We start from the raw sequence: 19035 nt of genomic DNA on the forward strand, positions 1-19035 counted from the left end.
TGAGGTGGGGAGGTTGTGTGAGGTGGGGAGGTTGTGTGAGGTGGGGAGGTTGTGTGAGGTGGGGAGGTTGTGTGAGGTGGGGAGGTTGTGTGAGGTGGGGAGGTTGTGTGAGGTGGGGAGGTTGTGTGAGGTGGGGAGGTTGTGTGAGGTGGGGAGGTTGTGTGAGGTGGGGAGGTTGTGTGAGGTGGGGAGGTTGTGTGAGGTGGAGAGGTTGTGTGAGGTGGAGAGGTTGTGTGAGGTGGAGAGGTTGTGTGAGGTGGAGAGGTTGTGTGAGGTGGAGAGGTTGTGTGAGGTGGAGAGGTTGTGTGAGGTGGAGAGGTTGTGTGAGGTGGAGAGGTTGTGTGAGGTGGAGAGGTTGTGTGAGGTGAGGGGGTTGTGTGAGGTGAGGGGGTTGTGTGAGGTGAGGGGGTTGTGTGAGGTGAGGGGGTTGTGTGAGGTGAGGGGGTTGTGTGAGGTGAGGGGGTTGTGTGAGGTGAGGGGGTGTGAGGTGAGGGGGTGTGAGGTGAGGAGGTTGTGAGGTGAGGAGGGTGTGAGGTGAGGGGGTGTGAGGTGAGGGGGTGTGAGGTGAGGGGGTGTGAGGTGAGGGGGCTGTGAGGTGGAGGTTGTGAGGTGAGGGGGTGTGAGGTGGAGGTTGTGAGGTGGAGGTTGTGAGGTGGAGGTTGTGAGGTGGAGGTTGTGAGGTGGAGGTTGTGAGGTGGAGGTTGTGAGGTGGAGGTTGTGAGGTGGAGGTTGTGAGGTGAGGGGGTGTGAGGTGAGGGGGTGTGAGGTGAGGGGGTGTGAGGTGAGGGGGTGTGAGGTGAGGGGGTGTGAGGTGAGGGGGTGTGGGGAGTTTGGTGGGTAGGGTTCATTGCTGGGGGATTCTTGGGGGTGCACGATAGGCCAACATGCGTGTGCCAGAGTTCAGGTACAAAAAAGCCCAGGGTCACAGAGTGTCTGGAACCCAAATCTCCTCCAATGTTTGACTCCTCAAAATTACTCCCTTCTAAACCTGATTCCCGATTGGCTGATCCATAAAGGGTGGCTCCTCCCTTGTTAGTGACTCACGGGCCAAACTCTCAGATCATTGTGCAGAACCGTGTGCTTGCCATGCCGATTGATACAGTCTTTAGTGGTTTCCAGGACGGTGAGCAGCCGGCGGTTGAGAGCGGAGAGGTGAGGCTCACTGAGGATGGGGGAGAGTCGGTCAATCAGCAGCGACTCACGCATCACATCGCTGAGCTTGTAGCTTTCGGTGGCCAGAAGCTGCAGGCGGAGAAAGGTCCCTCTCCGTATCCTGTACACATCAGCAGCAAACACACGTCAAATGGCAACACGGCATCTCAACAAAATCACTCGAAATATTTCAACAACAATCTCTGCCTCAACCTTGGCCAACACAGGCTGTGTTTCAGGCTGTTGATGGGGGGTGGGGGGGGGGGGGGGGTGGTCGCAGGGCGTGGACTGTGTGGGGGTGGGGCGGGGGTCGTAGAGTGAAAACTGAGTGGTCGCAATGCGTTGCGTGGGGGGGGGGGAAGTCAAAGGGCAGTGATTGGGGGTCAAAGGGTAATGCAATGATGGGGGGTCAAAGGGCAGTGACTGGGGTTCAAAGTAACCACTCAAGGTAAGAATGAAAACTTGGAATAAGAATGAAAGTGGTGCTTGAGGCTGAAGGACGAAGTGTGTTAATTTGGAGGCTGAATGTGGTAGGAGAGAATTGATGGGCTGAAGAGCCTTTCCCTCAGGAGTGTCTGATGCAGGAACTAGAGAGCAGGGAGTGATAGCTCAGGCTCATTCTCAGTCAGGTTCCTGTATCTCACCATGCTACACAGACCCCTTCACTAATAACAGGATCTCCTTGCTGGAATGTTCAATCCCCCAGAACTAGAGACCAAACAATGCAAAGGGCAGATTTGGAGTCAGCCTTACCTGCAGCATTGCTGGAGAGGGACGAGGATCGAGAGCTCATCCTGAGAGTGTCTCCCAAACCTTGTAAACAAAGGCAATAAACAGAATGATCACTGGCACCCACACATTCACATCCCCCAACACTGCACTGCCAAACGACAACCTCCGCATTAGACACACAAACTGAGAAATAGCAATCCACCAATTCCCATTTAAATACTGCCAGGAGGGGCACTGGGAGAATAGGGAGAACAAGAATCCTCTCCCTTTATTACTTAGTCTGAGTCCAGTGTTTTATTGGAGCCCTCCTTTATTACTGAGTCCTATCTCTTTATGACTCAATCCAATCACTTAATTACCGAAATAAAAACAGAAAGTGCTGGAAATGCTCAGCAGGTGTGGCAGCATCTGTGGAGAGAGGAACAGAGTTAACGTTTCAGGTCTGTGACCTTTCACCTGAACTGGAAATAAATAGAAATGTAATAGGTTTTGAGCAAGTGAAAGGGGAGGGAGGAGAGGGAGGGGAGAAGAACAAAAGGGAAGGTATGTGATAGGGTGGAAGGCAGGAGAGAATAAATGACAAAAGAGTTGGAGGTGCAAAGCCAAAGGAAATGGTAATGGGATATGTAAAAGGACAAAAGATGTGTCTAGAGGAGCTGTGAATGGCCCTTTTATTACTGAGCCCTGTGTTTTATTACAGATCCCTGTGTTTTTTACTGAGCCTTGTCCTTTTATTACTAGGCCCTGTCCTTTTATTACTGACCCCTTGGTTTATTACTCAGTCCTGTGCTTTATTACCGAGCACAGTGGTTTATTACAGATCCCTGTCCTTTTCTTATTGATCCCTGTCCTTTTATTACTGAGTCCTGCATTTTATTAGTGGGCCCTGTGTTGGCAGGCTGTGACTAGTGGGTTACTGCAAGGATCAGTACAGGGGCCTCAGCTGTTCACAATATATATCAATAATTTGGATGTGGGGACCAAATGTAATATTTCCAAGTTCGCAGATGACACAAAACTTGATGGGAATGTGTGTTGTGAGGAAGATACAAAGCGGCTTCAAGGGGATTTGGACAGACTTAGTGAGTGGGCAAGAACGTGGCAGATGGAATATAATGTGGAAAAATGTGAGGTTATCCACTTTGGTCGGAGGAACAGATGTGCAGGGTATTTCCTAAATGGTAAGAGATTAGAAAGTGTTTGTACAAAGGGACCTGGGTGTCCTTGTCGATAAGTCACTGAAAGCTAACATGCAGGTGCAGCAAGAAATTAAGAAAGTTAATGGTATATTAGTGTTTTTCACAAGAGGATTTGAGTACAGGAGTAGTGAAGTCTTGCTTCAATTGTATAGAACCTTGGTTAGACTGCACCTGGAGGACTGTGTGCAGTTTTGGTCCCCTTACCTTAGGAAGGATATTATTGCCATAGAGGTTCATCAGACTTGTTCCCGGATGAAGAAAGATTGGGGAAATTGGGCCTGTATTCTCTAGAGTTTCAAAGCATTTGAGGTGATCACATTGAAACCTACAAAATACTTAAAGGGATAGACAGGGTAGATGCAGGTAAGATGTTTCCCCTGGTTGGGGAGTCTAGAACCAGGGGACACAATTTCAAAATAAGGGGGGAAGCCACTTAGGACTGAGATGGGGAGAAATGTCTTTACTCAAAGGGTTGTGAATCTTTGGAATTCTCTACCCCAGAGGGCTGTGGAAGCTCAGTCATTGAGTATGCTTAAAGCAGAGATTGACAGATTTCTAAATACAAATGACATAAATGGATTTGGAAATAGTGTGGGAAAAAGAGATTGAAGTGGATGATCAGCCATGATCGTATTGAATGGTGGAACAGGCTCGATGGGCTGAATGGCCTACTCCTGCTCCTATGTTCCTCTTAGTAAGCCCTATAGTTTACTACTGACCCCCGAGTTTTACTACTGACCCCCGTGATTTATGAGTCTCAGTGATGCTCACATTGGGATTGTCTGACCCACACAATGCTTAGTGTTTACCTGTTCATGTCACTCACCCTCGGCCATTGTCCAAGTGAAGGAGAAAGCTCTCATTCCCAAATTTCTGGAATGTTTCATAATGATGTCGGTCCATGTTCCCTGTAAAAAGGACACAGAAAAACCAGGTCAGTTAGCCCTGATTGTAACCTGAAGGTCACGCAGTGAGGTATGCAGTTCAACACTATAGCAATTACTGTTGCTATACAGTCATATATACTGTATAGTATATATATCCTGGCCTTTGCACACTCAGCCCCACCATTCCTGGCCTTTCCACACTCTGCATTTGTTACATTAATTCATGGAATAACAGCATCGCTGGCAAGGCCAGGATTTATTATCCATCCTGAATTACCATGAGAAGAGGGTGATGAGCTGCTTTCTTGAACTCTGCTCTCTACGGGGTAAGGAAGTGGTAACTTAGAAAAACTTATGATTAGGCAGAGTCAACATGGTTTTGTGAAATGGAATCATGTTCGACAAATCAACTGCAGGTTTTTGAGCATGTAACTAACAGAGTAGATAAAGGCAAACCGCTGGATGGAATATATTTTGATTGTTAAAAGACTTTCAAAGTGGAATTGAGATTGTTGGTCAGCCATGCTCTTATTGAATGGAGGAGCAGTCTTGAGGGGTCATATGGCCTACTGCTCTATTCTTTTTATATATAGGTATTTCCACAGTTGCTGCTGCTGGTGCTGGTGCACCCTTTGGCCACCTAAGGAAGCGAGTGTTTGAAGATTGCAGCATCAAAACTGAAACCAAACTCATGGTCTACAATGCAGTCATGATCCCTCCTTCACAGGACGAGGCTGAAACATGGATAACGTAAAGGAGGCACCTCAAAGCACTGCAGTCATTTCATCAACGCTGCCTGCGTAAGATCCTACATATCAAGTGGGAAGACAGGCGCAGCAATACCAGTGTCCTCTCACAAGCAGACACCACAAACATCAAGACTATGATTATCTATCATCAGCTTCATTGGGTTGGTCATGTAGTTCCGATGTCAGATACCAGGCACCCAAAGCAGGTCTTCTTCTCCCAGCTCAGTCAGGGCAGACGCATCAGAGGAGGACAGAAGAAGCACATCAAGGATGTGCTGAAAGTCAACATGAAGAAATGAAACATTGACATCAACTCCTGGGAGACCATCGTCCTGGACTGAACCAGTTGGAGGCAGAGTCTGTGGGAGGGATCCCAACATTTTGAGACCCAACGACAACAAAATGAAGAGGAAAAGCGAGAGTGACTGAAAGAACAAGCCATGACCTGAACTAATAATACACGACCAGACATCCTACATGACAACAAATGCCCTACGTGCCATAAAGTCGGTCAATCCCGAATCGGTCTCATCAGCCATCTTCGGACTCATGGAAGACAGTCATCCTCGCCTGCGAGGGATAGCCAATAATTCCTCCACAGTGCTATTTAGGGAGGAAGGATTTTGACCCAGTGATGATGAAGGAAAGACAATGTTTTTCCCAGTCAGGATGATATGTAAATTGGAGGGGAACTTGCGGATGGTGATGTTCCCATGAACCTGTGGAGGTAACAGGTTTGGAAGGTGCTGCAGCAGGAGCCTGGGCAAGGCAGCGTGATTGCCCTTGACATCAAGGCAGCATTTTACCAAGTATGGCATCAAGGAGCCCCAGCAAAACTGGAGTCAATGGGAATCGGGGGAAAACTCTCCACTGGTTGGAGTCATACCTAGCATAAAGGAAGAATGGTTGTGGTTGTTGGAGGTCAATCATCTCAGTCCCAAGACATCACTACAAGAGTTCCTCAGGGTAGTGTCCTAGGTCCAAACATCTTCAGCTGCTTCATCAGGGACCTTTCTTCAATCATAAGGTCAGAAGTGGGGATGTTCACTGATGATTGCACAATGTTCAGCACCATTCACAACTCCTCAAATACTGAAGCAGTACATGTCCAGATGTAGCAAGACCTGGACAACATTCAGGCTTGGACTGATAAGTGGCAAGTTACATTCGCACCACACAAGTGCCGGCAATGACCATCTTTGACAAGAGAGAATCCAACCATTTCCCCTTGAATTTCAATGGCATTACCATCGCTGAATCCCCCACTATCAACATCCTGGGGGTTACCATTGACCAGAAACTGAACTGGACCAACCATACAGTACTGTGGCTACAAGAGCAGGTCAGAGGCTGGGAATTCTGCAGCGAGTAACTCACCTCCTGTCTTCCCAAAGCCTGTCCACCATCTCTACTCTCCACTTGCCTGGATGGGTGCAGCTCCAAACAACACAAGAAGCACACCATCATCCGGGACAAAGCAGCCCACTTGATTAGCACCCCATCCACCACCTTCAACATTCACTCCCTCCACCAGCAGCAATGTGTACCATCTACAAGATGCACTGCAGAAACACACCAAGGCTCCCTAGACAGCGCCTTCCAAACCTGCGACCTCTACTACCTAGAGGGACAAGGGCAGCAGATGCATGGGAACACCACCACCTGCAGGTTCCCCTCCAAGTCACACACCATCCTGACTTGGAACTATATCATCGTTCCCTCACTGTCACTGGGTCAAAAGCCTGCAACTCCCTTCCTAACAGCACTGTGGGTGTACCTACACCACATAGACTGCAGTGGTTCAAGAAGGCAGCTCACCACCACCTTCTCGAGGGCAATTAGGGATGGGCAATAAATGCTGGCCTGGCCAGCGACACCCACATCCCATGGAAGAATAAAAACAATTCTCAGTTTTCTTTGCCTTTGAAACATCATGGGGTCCGGAGTTAATGTTGAGAACTCCCAGGGACACTCCGTCCCAACTGTATACCACTGTGGCCGCCACCTCTGATCGATCTGTCCACCTTCACCTCCGACAGTAAGTGCAAGGAGCTCAGATTTCTTTGTTACTAAGATCGAGCTGCCTCCTTTTCTTTATTCATTCATGGGATGGGTGTCGGCTTGGAGGGGAACTTGCAGGTGGTGGTGTTTCCATGTGCCTGTTTCCCTAGTCCTTCGAAGTGGTAGAGGTCGCGATTTGGAAGGTTCTGCGGAAGGAGCTTCCCTCCCTTCCGCTAACCCACTGGGCCAAATGTTCTCTAAAGCTCTCCCCTGCCCGAGCCCTGAGCTCGTAACTTTCCCTAGTTTCTCTCCTCTCCAAGCTCATCTTATCCATGAGACCCACCTCCTGCTCCCTTGACCCTATCCCAACTAAACAGACCACACAACTTCTCCTCCTGGTCCCCATGTTAGCCGATATCGTTCACAGTTCTCTCTTCAGGTGTTGCCTCTCTCCTTTAAATCGACCGTCATCACCTCTCTCCTCAGGAAATCAACCCTTGACCCCACTGTCCTTGCAAACTAGCTCCCCATCTCAAACCTCCCTTTCTTCTCCCAAAATCCTTAAACAAGTTGTTGCCTCCCAAATCCATGCCCATCTTTCCAGGATGCCATGTCTAATCTCTCCAATCAGATGTCTGCCCTGCCACAGTACCGAAATAGCTCTTGTCAAAGTTACAAAGCCACAACTGACCTCCTATCTGACTGTGACAGAGGTAAACTATCCCTCCTCATCATTCTCGATCTTTCTTCAGCCTGTGACATGGTTGACCACACCGTCCTCCTCCAATGTCTCTTCACTCTCGTCCAGCTGGGTGGGACTTCTCTCACCTGGTTCCATTCTTATCTAATTGTAACCAGAAAATCACTTGCAATGGTTTCTCTTCCTGCTCCCGCACCGTTACCTCCGGTGTCCCCCAAGGATCTATCCTTGGCCCCATCCTATTTCTCATCTACATGCTGCCCCTCGGTGACATTTTCTGAAAGCAAAGTGCTCGTTTTCACATGTATGCTGGCGACACTCTGCTCTACCTCGTCACCATCTCTCACGATTCCTCTCCACTGTTGCTAAATTTCTAGACATCTAAAAGACATCCAGTACTGGATCAGCAGCAATCTCTTCCAATTAAATATTGGGAAGACTGAAGCCATTGTTTTTGGTCCCTGGTCCGCACTCTGTTCTCCAGCTACCAACTCCATCCCTCTCCTTGGCAACAATCTGAGAGTAAACCAGTCTGTTCACATCCTTGGTATCACATTTTTGACCCCGAGATGAGCTTCCAACTACATTTTTACACCCTCCCTAAGACCGCCTAGTTTCATCTCGGTAACATCACCCATCTCAGCTCATCCGCTGCTGAAACCCTCATTCCTGCCTTCCTTACCTCTAGACTTGACTATTCCAACACACTCCTGGCTGGTCTCTCACATTCTACTCTCCGTAACTCCGTGAAGTTATCCAAAACTCTGCTGTCCATGTCTTAACTCGCACCAAGTCCCGTTCACCTATCACCCCTGTGCTCGCCGACCTACATTGGCTCCCAGTCAAGCAACATCTTGATTTCAAAATTCTCATCCTTGTTTTCAAATTCTACCATGGCCTCATCCCTCCCTGTCTTTGTAACCTCCTGCAACACCACAACCCTCTGAGATATCTGTGCTCATACATTTCTGGCCTCTGGAGCATCCCTGACTTTAATCACTCCACTATTGGTGGCTTCAGTTACCGCGACTCTAAGCTTTAAGGCACACCTCAAAACCTACCTCATTGATCAAGCTTTTGGTCATCTACGTGGCTCAGTGTCATACTTTGTTTTATAATGCTCCTGTGAAGCGCCTTGGGATGTTTTATTATGTCACATCTGAATCCAATGCCTAGGTTGCAGCTGTGTGGTCCGCCCAGTTTTATTCTTATTATTTTTGTCGCAGCCTAATACAGCTGAGTGGCTCGCGTGTCATATAGAGGCCAGGCCAGACGTGGAAGACTGGTTCCCTTCTCTGAAGAACATTAGTGTCAGCTCTCAGGAGTCTCAGTGTCCCGGCCACAACCTGAAGCAGTGCACAGGTTTGACCAGCACCACAACCACCCCCGCATGCACGCACACACACTTGCTGTTGCTGGACTAGTAATCCAGAGGTCCGCATTAATGACTCCGAGACATGAGTTCAAACCTCACCACGGCAGCTGAGGAATTTAAATTCAGTTAATTAAATAAATCTGGAATGAAAAGCTAGTATCAGTAATGGTGACCATGAAACTACTGGATTATCGCAAAATCTCATCTGGCTCACGAATGCCCTGTAGAACAGGAAATCTGCTGTCCTTACCCAGTCTGGCCTATATGTCATTTCAGAACCAGAGCAATGTGGGACCTTTAAGTGCCCTCCGAAATGGCCCAGCAGGCCACTCAGTTGTCAGTTGGGGATAGTAATATTGTAAAGGGCAGAGGGGGAAATAGTCTGTGAAATGTATTCGGGAGAATTATTTACATCAGTGTGTTTCCAGTCCAACGAGGAAGGAAGCATTGCTGGATTGGTTCTGGGGGAATGAGGTGGGTCAAGTGGATCTAGTGTCAGTAGGAGGGCATTTAGGGGACAGTGATCATCGTATCATAAGGTTTAGGTTAGCTATAGAAAAGGACAAGGAGCAATCCAGAGTAAAGATAATTAATTGGCAGAGGGCCAATTTCAATAGATGGAGAATGGATCTGGCTTTGGTCAATTGGAATCAAAGATTGGGAGACAAAACTGTTATGGAACAATAGGCTGCCTTTAAAGAGGAGATAGTTCAGGTACGGTCAAGGTACATTCACAAGGGGGAAATGTAGGGCCAACAAATCCAGAGCTCCCTGGATGACGAGAGAGATGGAGGGTAAGATAAAGCAGAAAAAGGGTGCATATAACAGATGTCAGGTTAATAATCCAAGTGAGAACCAGGCTGAATATAGTAAGTACGGAGGGGAAGTGAAAAAGGAAATAAGAGGAGAAAGGAGAGAATAAGAGAATAGGCTGGCTAACATAAAAGGGAATACAAAAGTCTTCTATAGGATCTAAAAAGTAAAAGGGAGTCAAAGAAGTGGAGCTGATTAGGGACCAAGAAGGGGATTTATACATGGAGGCAGAGGACATGGCTGAGGTATTAAATAAATACTTTACCAAGGAAGAAGATGCGGCCAAAGTGGTAATGAAAGAGGAGGTAGTTGTGAGACTAGATGAGCTAAAAATTGCTAAAGAGGAGGTATTAGAGAGGTCGGCTGTACTTAAAGTTAGTAAGTCACCAGAACCCGATCAGATGCATCCAAGGATACTGAGGGAAGTAAGGGTGCAAATTGCGAAGGATAAGCCCAGCAACTGCAGGACAGTCAGTTTGCGGCAGGAAAACATTTAGAAATGATGATCCAGGACAAAATGAACAGCCACTTGGACAAATGTGGATTAATTAAGGAAAGCCAGCAAGGATTTGTTAAAGGCAAATTGTGTTTAGCTAACTTGAATGAGTTTTCGATGCAGTAACAGAGAGGGTTAATATGGTTGCTGCAGGCTTCCCCAGGGTTGTCACTGGGCCACTGCTTTTTTTGATCTATATTAATAACTTAGACTTAGATGTGCAAGGCACAAAGAACAAAGAACAGTACAGCACAGGAACAGGTTTTGTGAGGAGGCTAGTGGTAGACTTCAAGAAGACATATACAGGCTGGTGAAATGGGCAGAGAAGTGTAAAGTGATACATTTGGTAGGAAGAGGCAGGAGAGGCAATATCAAATAAAGGATACAATTCAGAGGGACCTGGGAGTATATGTACATACTTATTGAAGGTGGAAGGGCAGGTTAAGAAAGCAGTTAATAAGGTGTACAAGATCCTGGACTATATAAATAGAGACATAGAGTGCAAAAGCAAGGAAGTTAGGATGAAAGTTTATAAAACACTGGTTTGGCCTCAACTGGAATATTGTGTCCAATTCTGGTCACCAGACTTTAGGAATGATGTGAAGGCGTTGGAGAGGGTGCAGAAGAGATTTCTGAGAATGGTTCTGAAGTTAAAAGACTTCAGTTACGTGGATAGATTGGAGAAGCTGAGCTTGTTCTCCTTAGAGAAAGTTGAGAGGAGATTTGATAGAGGTGTTCAAAATCATGAGGGGTCTAGACAGAGTAGATAGAGAGTTACTGTCCTCATTGGTGGAAGGGTCAAGAGCCAGAGGACACAGATTTAAGAGGCAGCATGAGGAAAAACATTTTTACACAGTGAGTGGTTAGGATCTGGAATGCACTGCCTGACAGTGTGGTGGTGGCTTTCAAATCATGGCTTTCAAAAGGCAATTGGATAATCACCTGAAGAGAAAAAAATGTTCAGGGCTATGGGGAAAGGGCGGGGAACGGGACCAGCTGAGTAGCTCTTACAGAGAGCCAGCATGGGCAAAATGGGCCGAATGGCCTCCTTCTGTGCTGTAACTATTCTATGACTCTATGAGAAGGTGGTTCACCTTCTCAAGGGCAATACATTTTATGGCCTTGCTAGTGACATCCACATTCTGTGAATGAATCAAAAAAAAAACCAACCCACAGACACTCATCCACCGCTCGCACACCCAACCCCCACACAGATACACGCACAAACACTCATTAACATACATAGTCCCACACAGATACACGCACAAACACTCATTAACATACATAGTCCCACACAGATACACGCACAAACACTCATTAACATACATAGTCTCACACAGATACACGCACAAACACCCATTAACATACATAGTCCCACACAGATACACGCACAAACACCCATTAACATACATAGTCCCACACAGATACACGCACAAACACCCATTAACATACATAGTCCCACACAGATACACGCACAAACACCCATTAACATACATAGTCCCACACAGATACACGCACAAACACTCATTAACATACATAGACCCACATAGATACACGCACAAACACTCATTAACATACATAGACCCAAACAGATACACGCACAAACACTCATTAACATACATAGACCCACACAGATACACGCACAAACACTCATTAACATACATAGACCCACATAGATACACGCACAAACACTCATTAACATACATAGTCTCACACAGATACACGCACAAACACCCATTAACATACATAGTCCCACACAGATACACGCACAAACACCCATTAACATACATAGTCTCACACAGATACACGCACAAACACCCATTAACATACATAGTCCCACACAGATACACGCACAAACACCCATTAACATACATAGTCCCACACAGATACACGCACAAACACTCATTAACATACATAGACCCACATAGATACACGCACAAACACTCATTAACATACATAGACCCAAACAGATACACGCACAAACACTCATTAACATACATAGACCCACACAGATACACGCACAAACACTCATTAACATACATAGACCCACATAGATACACGCACAAACACTCATTAACATACATAATCCCACACAGATACACGCACAAACACTCAATAACATACATAGTCCCACACAGATACATACACAAACACTCATTAACATACATAGTCCCACACAGATACACGCACAAACACCCATTAACATACATAGTCCCACACAGATACACAAACAGCAATAACGTGCATTTATATAGCACCTTTCACGTAGTAAAGGACGTCTCAAGGCACTTAACAAGAACATGATCAATCAAAATTTGACACCAAGGCACAGAAGGAAACATCAGGATAGCTGACCAGAAACTTGCTCAAAGAGGTAGGTTTTAAGAAGTATCTTCAAGGAGGAAAACAAGGTAAAGAGGCAAAGAGGTTTCGGGAGGAAACCTAAAGCTGAGGGCTTAGGCAGCTGAAGGCTGGTGAAGTGATGGAAATCAGGGATGCACACGAGGCCAGAATTGGAGTAATGCAGATTTCTTGGTGGTTTGCAGCAGTGGAGGAGATTACAGAGATAGGGAGGGGCGAGGTCATGGAGGAGATTACAGAGATAGGGAGGGGCGAGGTCATGGAGGAGATTACAGAGATAGGGAGGGGCGAGGTCATGGAGGAGATTACAGAGATAGGGAGGGGCGAGGTCATGGAGGAGATTACAGAGATAGGGAGGGGCGAGGTCATGGAGGGGATTACAGAGATAGGGAGGGGCGAGGTCATGGAGGGGATTACAGAGATAGGGAGGGGCGAGGTCATGGAGGAGATTACAGAGATAGGGAGGGGCGAGGTCATGGAGGAGATTACAGAGATAGGGAGGGGCGAGGTCATGGAGGAGATTACAGAGATAGGGAGGGGCGAGGTCATGGAGGAGATTACAGAGATAGGGAGGGGCGAGGTCATGGAGGGGATTACAGAAATAGGGAGGGGCGAGGTCATGGAGGAGATTACAGAGATAGGGAGGGGCGAGGTCATGAAGGAGATTACAGAGATAGGGAGGGGCGAGGTCATGGAGGGGATTACAGAAATAGGGAGGGGCGAGGTCATGGAGGAGATTACAGAGATAGGGAGGGGCGAGGTCATGAAGGAGATTACAGAGATAGGGAGGGGCGAGGTCATGGAGGAGATTACAGAGATAGGGAGGGGCGAGGTCATGGAGGGATTTGAAAACAGGATGAGAAATTTAACATTAAGCCATTGCCTGATTAGGAGCCAAAGTAGGTCAGCGACACAGGCGTGATGGGTGAACGGGACTTGGTGCAAGTTAGATATGGGCAGCAAAGTTTTGGATCAGTTTAAATTTACGTACACACAAATCCACACCCACACATACACTGACAACCACACACACAAACACCCACACATACATACATAGGCACCCAAACAGTTACATCCACACATACAGACAACTACACAAAGACGTACACAAGCACCCACACAACACACAGACACACCCACACATAGAGGTGCCCTCACCCATCAGGAAGTCCAGGATGGTCATGTCCATAACATCAAGCAGCCGGGTTCCACTGTTGTATGGTGGAGTTTTTTTAATCTGATCACAGTAACTGGGGTCCAGTTCCCACCTGCAACAGAGAGTGAGAAGTTATGAGAGAAGGAGAGACAGAGACGGAAAGTGAGAGGGAGAGAGAGACAGAGACAGAGAGGGATATTGAGAGGGAGACAGAGAGGGAGAGGGAGTCAGATAGGGAGAGAGAGAGGGAGAGACAGAAACAAGAGACAAAGTCTGAAAGAGACAGAGAGAGAGAGGGAGAAACAGAGTCTGAGAAGGAGCAAGCAAGAGAGTGTGAGGGAGGCCGAGAGAGAAGGGGGTGATGGGGAGGAGGGGGGAGAGAGTGTAGGAGAGGGGGAGAGTGGAGAGGAGGGAGGAGGATGGAGGAGAATGGGGGGAGAGGGGGGAGAGCGAGAAGTGGGGAGGAGGAGAGGGGACGGGGTGGGGAGAGGAGGAGGAGATGGCGAGAGAGAGATGGAGAGAGGTAGGGGAAAAGGGAGAGGAAGGGGAGAGGGGAGGCAGAGGAGGGAGGGGGAGGGGAGTCGGCTGAGAGGAAGGGGAGAGGGAAGGGAAAGGGGAGGGGGGAGAGGTAGAGGTTGGAGGGGGCGAGGAGGCAAGAGGGAGAGAAGGAAAGATGGGGGAGAGAGAGGGAGAGAGAAGACTGAGTAAAGGAGAGTAGGAGGGAGGAGAGTGAGAAGGAGAGAGCACAAGAGGGGGAGGGAATGGGAGGGAGGGTGAGGACAGAGAGAGGAGGGGACAGAGACAGAGATGAGAGGGGATGAGAGAGAAAAAGGTGAGGGAGTGAGAGAGAGGGAGGGAGGGAGAGGGAGTGAGGGAAAGGGTGAGAGGGAGAGAGAGAGAGAGAGAGGGGAGAGAGAAGACTCAGACACACAAGTACAGAGACATCGTCCATTTATGGTCCCACAGTTTAAGGTTATAATGTATTTGCAAGTTTTGTGGTACAGTGGGATGTTGATTTGGGGTTCAGTGGGAGATGTTTAAGGGTTCAATGGGTGTTTTCTTTGGGATTGAGTGAGTGTGGTTTAGGGGTTCAGTGGGGTGTTGCTTTGGGGTCCAGTGGAATGTTTTAGGGGTTCAGTGGGGTGTTTAGGGGTTCAATGGGGTGTTGTTAAGGGGTTCAGTGGAGTGTTGTTTAGGGGTTCAGTGGGGTGTTTCTTTGGGGTTCAGTGGGGTGTTGTTTTGGGGTTCAGTGGGGTGTTGCTTTGGGGTTCAATAGGGTGTTGTTTAGGGGATCAGTGGGTGTTGTTCATAGTTTCAGTGGGGTGTTTCTTTGGGGTTTAGTGGAGTGTTGTTTAGGGGTTCAGTGGGTGTTGTTTAGGGGTTCAGTGGGTGTTGTTTAGGGGTTCAGTGGGGTGTTGTTTAGGGGTCCAGTGGGGTGTTGTTTAGGGGTCCAGTGGGGTGTTGTTTAGGGGTTCAGTGGGGTATTGTTTAGGGGTTCCGTGGGTGTTGTTTAGAGGTTCAATAGGTGTTGTTTAGGGGTCCAGTGGGGTGTTGTTTAGGGGTTCAGTGGGGTATTGTTTAGGGTTTCCGTGGGTGTTGTTTAGAGGTTCAGTGGGGTGTTGTTTAGGGGTTCAGTGGGGTGTTTCTTTGGGGTTCAGTGGAGTGTTGTTTAGGGTTTCAGTGGAGTGTTGTTTAGGGGTCCAGTGGGGTGTTGTTTAGGGGTCCAGTGGGGTGTTGTTTTGGGGATCAGTGGGTGTTGTTTAGAGGTTCAATGGGTGTTGTTTAGGGGTTCAATAGGGTGTTGTTTTGGGGATCAGTGGGTGTTGTTTAGAGGTTCAATGGGTGTTGTTTAGGGGTTCAATAGGGTGTTGTTTTGGGGATCAGTGGGTGTTGTTTAGGGGTTCAATAGGGTGTTGTTTAGAGGATCAGTAGGGTGTTATTTAGGGGTTCAATGGGGTGTTTAGAGGTTCAAGGGAGTGTTCTTTAGGGGTTCAGTGGGGTGTTGTTTAGGGGTTCAATGGGGTGTTGTTTAGGGGTTCAGTAGGGTGTTATTTAGGGGTTCAATGGGGTGTTGTTTAGGGGTTCAATGGGGTGTTTCTTTGGGGTTCAGTGGAGTGTTGTTTAGGGATTCAGTGGAGTGTTGTTTAGGGATTCAGTGGAGTGTTGTTTAGGGGTCCAGTGGGATGTTGTTTAGGGGTTCAGTGGGGTGTTTCTTTGGGGTTCAGTGGAGTGTTGTTTAGGGATTCAGTGGAGTGTTGTTTTGGGGATCAGTGGGTGTTGTTTAGGGGTTCAATAGGGTGTTGTTTAGGGGTTCAATTGGGTGTTGTTTAGGGGTTCAGTGGAATACTTTTTAGGGGTTCAGTGGGGTGTTGTTTAGGGGTTCAATGGGGTGTTGTTTAAGGGTTCAGTGGGTGTTGTTTAGGGGTTCAGTAGGGTGTTATTTAGGGGTTCAATGGGGTGTTGTTTAGGGGTTCAATGGGGTGTCGTTTAGGGGATCAGTGGGTATTGTTTAGGGGTTCACTGGGGTGTTGTTTACGGGTTCAATGGGGTGTTATTTAGTGATTCATTGGGGTGTTGCTTTGGGGTTCAGTGGGGTATTATTTAGGGGTTCAGTGGGGTATTTATTATGGGGTCAGTGGGTGTTGTTTAGGGGTGCAGTAGGTTGTTGTTTAGGGGTTCAGTGTGGTGTTTATTGGGGGTTCAGTGGGGTGTTGTTTAAGGGCACAGTGGGGTGTTGTTTAGGGGTCCATTGGGGCGTTGCTGTGGGGTTGAGTGGGATTTTGTTTAGAGGTTCAATGGGTGTTGTTTAGGTGTTCAATGGAGTGTTGCTTTGGGGTTCAGTGGGTTGTTGCTTTGGGGTTCAGTGGGTGTTGCTTTGGGGTTCAGTGGGGTGTTATTTAAGGGTTCAGTGGGTGTTGTTTTGGGGCTCAGTGGGGTGTTGCATTGGGGTGTTGTTTAGGGGTTCAGTGGGTGTTGTGCAGAGGTTCAGTGGGTGTTGTTTAGGGGTTCAGTGGTGTGTTTCTTTGGGGTTCAGTGGGGTGTTTAGGGATTCAGTGGTGTGTTGATTATGGGTTCAGTGGGGTGTTGATTATGGGTTCAGTGGGGTGTTGATTATGGGTTCAGTGGGGTGTTGCTTTGGGGTTGAGTGGGATGTTGTTTAGAAGTTCAGTGGGGTGTTGTTTAGGGGTTCAGTGGGGTGTTGTTTAGGAGTTCAGTGGGGTGTTGTTTAGGGGTTCAGTAGGGTGTTGTTTAGGGTTTCAGTGGGGTGTTGTTTAGGGGTTCAGTGGGGTGTTGTTTAGGGGTTCAGTGGGGTGTCGTTTAGGGGTTCAGTGGGATGTTGTTTAGGGGTTCAGTAGGGTGTCGTTTAGGGGTTCAGTGGGATGTTGTTTAGGGGTTCAGTAGGGTGTTGTTTAGGGGTTCAGTGGGGTGTCGTTTAGGGGTTCAGTGGGATGTTGTTTAGGGGTTCAGTAGGGTGTTGTTTAGGGGTTCAGTGGGGTGTTGTTTAGGGGTTCAGTGGGGTGTCGTTTAGGGGTTCAGTGGGATGTTGTTTAGGGGTTCAGTAGGGTGTTGTTTAGGGGTTCAGTGGGGTGTCGTTTAGGGGTTCAGTGGGATGTTGTTTAGGGGTTCAGTAGGGTGTTGTTTAGGGGTTCAGTGGGGTGTTGTTTAGGGCTTCAGCGGGGTGTTTATTACGGCTTCAGTAGGGTGTTGTTTAGGGTTTCAGTAGGGTGTTGTTTAGGGTTTCAGTGGGGTGTTGTTTAGGGGTTCAGTGGGGTGTTGTTTAGGGGTTCAGTGGGGTGTTGTTTAGGGTTTCAGTAGGGTGTTGTTTAGGGTTTCAGTGGGGTGTTGTTTAGGGGTTCAGTGGGGTGTTGTTTAGGGGTTCAGAGGGGTGTTATTTAGGGGTTCAGTGAGGTGTTTTTTAGGGGTTCAGTAAGGTGTTGATGCTGTGGCGTACAGTGGGTTTTGGTGTTTTGGGGTACAATGGGGTGCACTCACTTGGCTTTCTTGGTCTTGTGATACGACCGCCTCCAGGGATTCCTCCAAGACAGGCGCTTGGCCCATTTAACATCGGGCAGATAGGCTGCCATAGATCCCTCCATCAGGTGTGGCTTTCCGCAGAGTGGGTGCTCCATGTCACAGTAATAGGTGCAGTCACCATAGAAACAAACATTGTTTGCTGAGAGAGAAAGAGAACAGTCATTGTCCATGTCCCCTGGCACGTCTCCCTCCCTCCCAGTGTCTTTCCTTTGGTTTCTAGCAAATGCCCCACTCGGTGTTTCTGCCCCCACATCTGCCCCTCACACCCTGTGTCTTCCCTGACTCCATGTTTCCCCCCAATCTGCCCGCCCCTGACCATGTCTCCGCCCTGTGCCGTGTCTCCTGCCCCGTGCCGTGTCACCTGCCCCATTGCATCTGTCTTCTGTAGCCCCCACCCTCCACCCATTACCTGGTGAGGTGAAGAATGTCCGCTCGAGGTGTCCATCAAAAGTCCGCTCTTTAATCTCCGTTACCAGGTTGACCCGACGACCAGAAACTGGGGGAATTCGCCGGAAACCTAAAATTCTTCAAAATATAAATACTGGCATTAACCTGCCCGACAGCTGACCACTGCCCGCACCCATACCCCGACAGCTGACCACTGCCCGCACCCATACCACCACAGCTGACCACTGCCCACACCCATACCACCACAGCTGACCACTGCCCGCACCCATACCCCCACAGCTGACCACTGCCCACACCCATACCCCTCTACCCACACCAATACCCCGCACCTCTCCCCCACCACCTGCCCACTCCCCACACCCATACCCCCACCGCTGACCACTGCCCGCACCCATACCCCCACAGCTCACCACTGCCCGCACCCATACCACCACAGCTGACCACTGCCCACACCCATACCACCACAGCTGACCACTGCCCGCACCCATACCCCCACAGCTGACCACTGCCCACACCCATACCCCGACAGCTGACCACTGCCCACACCCAGACCCCCACAGCTGACCACTGCCCACACCCATACCCCCACAGCTGCCCACTGCCCACACCCATACCCCTCTACCCACACCAATACCCCGCACCTCTCCCCCACCACCTGCCCACTCTCCACACCAATACTCTATACGCTCACACTTCCCCACGTTATACTCACCCTCTACAAGAACAAGGGTGACCGTGGTGACTGCAACAACTACTGTGGAATCTCCCTGCTCAGCATAGTGGGAAAAGTCTTTGCTCGAGTCGTTTTAAACAGGCTCCAGAAGCTGGCTGAGCGTGTCTACCCTGAGACACAGTGTGGCTTTCGAGCAGAGAGATCCACCATTGACATGCTGTTCTCCCTTCACCAGTTACAGGAGAAATGCCGTGAACAACAGATGCCCCTCTACATTGCTTTCATAGATCTCACCAAA

At 48.6% G+C, this 19035-nt stretch overlaps 1 protein-coding gene across 1 annotated transcript in view; it reads right to left on the minus strand.

Moving 5' to 3' along the window:
* Window positions 1-1025: 1025 nt before the first annotated feature.
* Window positions 1026-19035, minus strand: part of LOC137353532 (extracellular serine/threonine protein kinase FAM20C-like) — a 58365-nt gene continuing 40355 nt past the window's right edge. The window contains exons 4-9 of the mRNA XM_068019901.1: window positions 18066-18181; window positions 17615-17795; window positions 13624-13733; window positions 3910-3991; window positions 1906-1965; window positions 1026-1273 (exon numbers count right to left, since the gene is read on the minus strand). Of these exons, the coding sequence (XP_067876002.1) occupies window positions 1033-1273; window positions 1906-1965; window positions 3910-3991; window positions 13624-13733; window positions 17615-17795; window positions 18066-18181 (790 nt within the window). The 3' untranslated portion in view covers window positions 1026-1032. The remainder of the gene's footprint in view (window positions 1274-1905; window positions 1966-3909; window positions 3992-13623; window positions 13734-17614; window positions 17796-18065; window positions 18182-19035) is intronic.

The sequence above is a fragment of the Heterodontus francisci genome, chromosome 41 (assembly GCF_036365525.1).
Source record: "Heterodontus francisci isolate sHetFra1 chromosome 41, sHetFra1.hap1, whole genome shotgun sequence".
NCBI classification, from domain to species: domain Eukaryota; kingdom Metazoa; phylum Chordata; class Chondrichthyes; order Heterodontiformes; family Heterodontidae; genus Heterodontus; species Heterodontus francisci.